The sequence below is a fragment of the Rhinopithecus bieti genome, unplaced genomic scaffold (genome assembly GCF_001698545.2).
Source record: "Rhinopithecus bieti isolate Rb0 unplaced genomic scaffold, ASM169854v2 scaffold_36840, whole genome shotgun sequence".
Classification (NCBI taxonomy): Eukaryota; Metazoa; Chordata; class Mammalia; order Primates; family Cercopithecidae; genus Rhinopithecus; species Rhinopithecus bieti.
Window position 1 is genome coordinate 107452 of NW_016816502.1, and position 6271 is coordinate 113722.

General features: G+C 36.5%; 1 protein-coding gene across 1 annotated transcript in view; it reads left to right on the plus strand.

Moving 5' to 3' along the window:
- Positions 1–6271, plus strand: part of VPS54 (VPS54 subunit of GARP complex) — a 127891-nt gene that overhangs the window by 103840 nt on the left and 17780 nt on the right. The window contains 3 exon segments of the mRNA XM_017854926.1: positions 223–310; positions 861–982; positions 1096–1176. Coding sequence (XP_017710415.1) covers positions 223–310; positions 861–982; positions 1096–1176 — 291 coding nt within the window.

Consider the following 6271-nt stretch of genomic DNA (forward strand, 5'->3'; position numbering starts at 1 on the left):
TTTTTAGAATTTTCAACTTTTTTCTTATGAGTAAATATTATAATTTAGAATTTCCCCTTCTCATTTCTTTTCATTAAATAAATAGATACTAATTGCTTCTACTAGATAATTCATTTGGCCATTGAATGAGAGGAAAAGAGAATGTATTTTATAACGGCACATTGCCAGGATATAAAGAATAGTTTTAATACATTTGGGGTTTTTTTCTCCTTCTTTTGTTAGTACTTCAATTCAAGAAGTTGCCAGTTAGTTCTTGGAGCTGGTGCACTGCAAGTTGTTGGACTAAAAACGATAACTACAAAAAATTTGGGTATGGATTCTTGCATTTAATTCACTTGCTGAAGTGTTGACAGTGATGTCACTGTACTCATCAAGTTTTTTTATACCTGATGTTTTCATGGCTCTAACCAAAGTGGCATTACTCTAAAAATAAATGCTACTTACTCTTTTATGTATACTCATCACTGAAAACACTAACCATGGGGAAAAGGTTACGATGCATTTCCCCTCCAAGTGTAAGTTACTTGGAAGTTACACCACTCTAGAAAATATTAAGATATAATGTGTATAAAGTATTTGGGGGTGAAAGGTATCTGAATGTCAGAAGAGAATCAGTTGTCTTGTTATTGTGATACTGATAATACAGCTTGAGTCCTTTGTGAAAGCAGCGTGTTCATTACATTATTCAGTATCAAATTATTAAAATGAAATATGTTGCCTTCTGCCATAGCGCTCTTCATTTATGAAATAAACTGGATCTTTATAAGTGATGTTTTTTATTTGATTTGATTTGTAATTAAAATCAACTAATATCTTTTTTAAAAATCTCTCCATTATATATCCACTCCCTGGACCTTCAGCTCTTTCTTCACGATGTTTGCAGTTAATTGTGCACTACATTCCTGTGATCCGGGCTCATTTTGAAGCTCGACTACCACCTAAGCAATATAGCATGCTTAGGCATTTTGATCATATCACTAAGGTACTTTTTCATATATTTTCTATTGGAGTTCCATAAGTTTAGATCCTTAATTGTTAAGTATTTTTTAAATGTGTCCCAGGGACTTAAAAATACAATATCATTTCTCATTGCAGGACTACCATGATCACATAGCTGAAATATCAGCTAAGCTTGTAGCGATAATGGATAGCTTATTTGACAAGCTGTTATCTAAGGTAATAATTTATAGAAATTATTAGAGTTTGTTCAAAGGCATTATGATTGTCTATTTTATAAGGAGTACTTTATAAATTAAGATGTGAAAAAATAATCTAAACTTTCATAGGATATTTACCAATTAGTAGAATTTTAAATTTTTTTTCAGGAAAATGTGACGATGTGCTGTGGCCAAGACCACCCATAGTGGTCTAACCTGCAGTTATCTAACAAATTATTCAGGGTTTAGAAAACAACTCAACAAAATTTTCAGATTTCCAAAACAGTTGATATTCTTATTCTAGGGGGCTGGCGAGAGTAGGAGAGATGATTCTAAGGATGGTAGAAACCCTAAGCGGAAGTATTTTTGTGTTAATTCATTTCAACATTCATTTCTTGTTTGTTTTTCATTCCCAATATGTCATTAAATGAAGCAGTGTTCCCCAAAGAATTCGCAATTATACTGGGAGAGTATCTTCAGAAAAATGTCATTTAGTCAGCCCCAATCACTCTTGATCTGTCTTTCACTCTTTCCTTTCCCTAAGTTTTTCAATTCATGTCTTAGGGGAAAGGCCAAAATTTCATAACTTGAAAGTCTGAAAGTTTACTCACTGTATACGTTCTGTCCAAGATCATATTTGGAGTAACCTTAATAGCAAGGAACTTTGATTTGCTTTTTATCCTACTTGCATCCTTCAGATTCCAAAATGACAGAACAGCAGGTACATAAGAATCAAAAGGGCAAGATAAAGTGGTGCCCGTTCACTCACACAAGACTACCCAAACACATACTCTATTAGCCTTCGGAAGAATTATATCACAAGTCGTCTAAAAATCCCCACTGTTCAATCATGAGAGAATGAGATTAAAATAGATAAATAACATCTTATTAATAATATTATTATGAAAGTGACTTTTACTTCCCAGATTCCTTGAAACGGTCTCTGACTCCCAGGAATCCCCAGACTACCCCAACCTCTGGTGTAGTTGATAATACAGATGTTTTATGCTTCACTTTTAAGAAGTGTAAGGAATTCGTAGTTATATACAAACATACCTATACTATGTGATGCCTATTAAATTAGTTTCTAGTTGTGAAGGGAGAAAAATTACTGTTTAGAGATGCTTTATTTTCTTCCTGGGTGCTAAGTACAAGCTACATTCAAAAGCAATTCCACCAGTTTCCTTTTCGATATATAGCATTCTTCTGTGTACCAAAAGTCAGTAACATACTGTGTCAGTTCTCAAGAAGCTTACCATCTAACAAGGTAGAAGACTGTAAACAGCTAACAGTGGAGAATAAAACATATGTTAAATAGTGGAACTAGGCTGGGAATAGTGGAACTAGGCTTGAGTCCAGGAGTTCCATCCTGCAGTGAGCTGTGATCATCCCACTGCACTCCAGTCTAGGTGACAGAGCAAGACCCTGTCTCTAAAACAAACAAACAAAAAAATTAGTGGAACTATTAATAGGCTGTGGAATGTAATGAAGAAAAACCAAAAATGTGCTAGTACTCTTAAAACTCTGACTTTAGTCTGTCACTTTGGTCATCCACAGAGTTTTTGAATAAGAATTGTCACAGTGACTAGACTTTTTCCTATGGCAACTTAGTCTTTTTTCTGTAAAGAAAGGAGAATTGGGCCGGGCGCGGTGGCTCAAGCCTGTAATCCCAGCACTTTGGGAGGCAGAGGCGGGCGGATCACGAGGTCAGGAGATCGAGACCATCCTGGCTAATACGGTGAAACCCCGTCTCTACTAAAAAAATACAAAAAACTAGCCGGGCGAGGTGGCGGGCGCCTGTAGTCCCAGCTACTCCAGAGGCTGAGGCAGGAGAATGGCGTGAACCCGGGAGGCGGAGCTTGCAGTGAGCTGAGATCTGGCCACTGCACTCCAGCCTGGGCGGCAGAGCGAGACTCCGTCTCAAAAAAAAAAAAAGAAAAGAGAATTGTTTAATGAACTTCCCATGTATGCATCACCTATATTTGTTATTAACAATTTGCCTTTTCTGAGAAAATATTTTATAATAAATTCAGGCATTATGGTATTTTATCCTTAAATACCTAAGTATGCATTTTAAAACTAAGAACATTTTACATGACCACACTATTATCACACCTAACAAAATTGACAATTCCTCAAAATCATCTAATATTTATTTTCCTATTTGAAACTTATTAATTGTCCCAAAATGTCTTTTTATAATAATTTGGACAAAGGCTTCTGCACAGTTCATAGATCGCATTTGGTGATTATGTCTCTTAAGTCTTTTAAGTCATTTAAAAATATATATATCATTGACCTGTTGAAGAATATGGACAGGCTTTTATAACATAATGTTCTCTCTAGTATCTTCTCCATTGATGATTTTTCCTATTACTCTGGCGTATTACATTCTTCCTGTGTTAACAAGTCTCTCTTTGCCACTCCGTGTTCTGTTTGCTTTCGTGTGTTGCTCAGGAGTTTGACCCTGTTTTTAATTAATATCAAAATAGCAGACAGTGTTTGGTTTCGGTTTGCCTTTCAGTTTTTAACCTATCATGTTCTTATCTGAAAATATAATTTTAGGGAAGAAGGATGACACAGTAGCATATGGGTTGATTCTAAGAAGCTAATAAGTGGCCATGCGTGGTGGCTCAAGCCTGTAATCCTAGCACCTTGGGAGACTGAGGCACGTGGATCACCTGAGGTCAGAAGTTCGAGACCAGCTTGGCCAATATGGTGAAACCCTGTCTCTACCAAAAATACAAAAAAAATTAGCCAGGCGTGGTGGTGGGCACCTGTAATCCCAGCTACTCGGGAGGCTGAGGCAGGAGAGTTGCTTGAACCCGGGAGCAGAGGTTGCAGTGGGCCGAGATGGCACCATTGCACTCCAGCCTGGGCAACAAGAGCGAAACTCTGTCTCAAAAAAAAAAAAAAAAAGCGGCCAGCATGGTCACTCACGCCTGTAATACCAGCACTTTGGGAGGCCGAGGTGGGTGGATCATGAGATCAGGAGTTCAAGACCAGCCTGGTCAAGATGGTGAAACCCCGTCTCTACTAAAAATACAAACATTAGCCGGGCATGGTAGCAGGTGCTTGTAGTCCCAGCTACTCGGAGGCTATGGCAGAGAATTGCTTGAACCCGTGAGGTGGAGTTTGCAGTGAGCCAAGATCGCGCCACTGCACTGCAGCCTGGGTGACAGAGCAAGACTCTGTCTCAAAAAAAGAAAGCAGCTAATAAGTAAGGGTACCATTGCCTGGGTAGAATGAAACAATATCTAACTGTACTAAAAGGTAGACTAATGTTCCAATCACCATTCATTTATTCATTCATTCTGTAAGTTATGTATTAATATAAATATAAACTGTTTTGTTCAGTATCAGGGATACACAAGGGTGAATAAGCCTTTGACCTTGTCCTCCAATAGCAAAATATTTAGTTGGGGAAGTAGATCAATAACTATGACAGGATGTGGGATATATGTAAAGTGTTATAAATAAGGAACTAATTTAGTGCTGGAGCTTTTAAGGCTTTGAAAGAGATGGTTGTCAGCTGGTGAAGAAGATCTGGGAAAGCTTTATCAATGAGGCATGCATATAAATTTTGCTTTTAAGGATAGATAAGATGAAGGCAGATGAAGTTGAGGTGAAGAGATCTCTGAGGTAACAGCATAAGCAAACATGTTGATAGAAATCTTAAGGCAATTCATTATCAGAGTTTTGGAGTCAGGTAGACCTAAATTCAAATGTCTTGTCTGTCACATACTAGCTGTTGAAGGACGTTTGGCAAATTATTAATCTCCTTAAGCCTCTGTTTCTGTCTCTAAATGAGGATAATAGTGGAGCCTACTTCATAAGGTTGTATTAATGAGATAATATATGTGGACTGCTTTCCTTTTATCATGTATCTGACTATAGCAAGTTCTAGTAAATATTGACTGCTAATGCTTTTGCTGTTATTGTTATTAATAATAAAGATAATAGTTCTATTTGGCTAATGCATCAGAGTGGGCACACATGAGTGGGAGATATGGTGGAAAGATAGTAGAGAGCTGTGACTACCAGTAGAAAACTAAGCAATTTATGTCAGGTCTATTGAGGTATAATTTACACTCAGTAAAATTCACCTTCTCTAAGCGTATGGTTTAATTAGCAAACACAGAGAGTAGAACTGCAAGTTATAGAACGTCATTGGTAAACATTCTCTTGGGCACTTTTGTAGTCAGTTCACTCCCCATACTTGGCCTCTGAAAGCTACTGATCAGATGTTTATCCATGTAGTTTTGCCTTTTCCAGAATATCCTCTAAGTAGAATTATACAGAACGTAGTCTACTATCCCACACTTCATTTAACATGTTTTTGGAGTTCATGGATGTTACAGCATGTGTCAGTGGTGTGTTCTGTTTTATTGTAGAGTAGTATTCATTGTATGGATTCACTACTGTTTGTTTATCCATTCACCAATTGATAGACATTTGAGTTTTCTCCAGTTTTTGGCTGTTATGAAGAAAGCTATTATAAGCATACATGTATAGGCTTTGTGTAGGTATGTGTTTACATTTCTTTAGTATAAATACCTTGGACTAAGATGGGCAATTGTGGATTATGGAAATATAAAACTTTATGGTAACTTTATAAGAAACTGCAACATTTTTCTAAAATTTTCTGAAGCGCATCATATTGCCTTTTTACTTGCCATATAGAAGAGTTCCAGGTGCTCTTCACCATCACTTTATTTTTTAATGTTAGTCCTCTTGTAGGTGTGTATGGAGTGATATCTCATTGTGGTTTTAAGTTGCATAATGACAGATATGTTAAGCATCTTTTCATGTGCTTGTTTTCCATTCATATCTTTTCTTTGGTAAAGTGTTGGTTCAGATTTCTTGCTCGTTTAAAAATATTAGGTTGTTCATCTTCTTATAAGAGTTCCTTATATATCTTGGATACAAGTTCTTTATCGGGTATGTGGTTTCTAAGTGTTTTCTCCCAGTTTGTGGCTTGTCTTTTCATTTCATTAACAGTGTCTTAGAGCAATTTTTGATTTTGATGAAATTAAATTTATTTATTTTTTATTGTTCATGCTGCTTGTGTCCTATCCTGAGAAATCTTTTTTTTTTTTTTTTTTTTTTTTTTT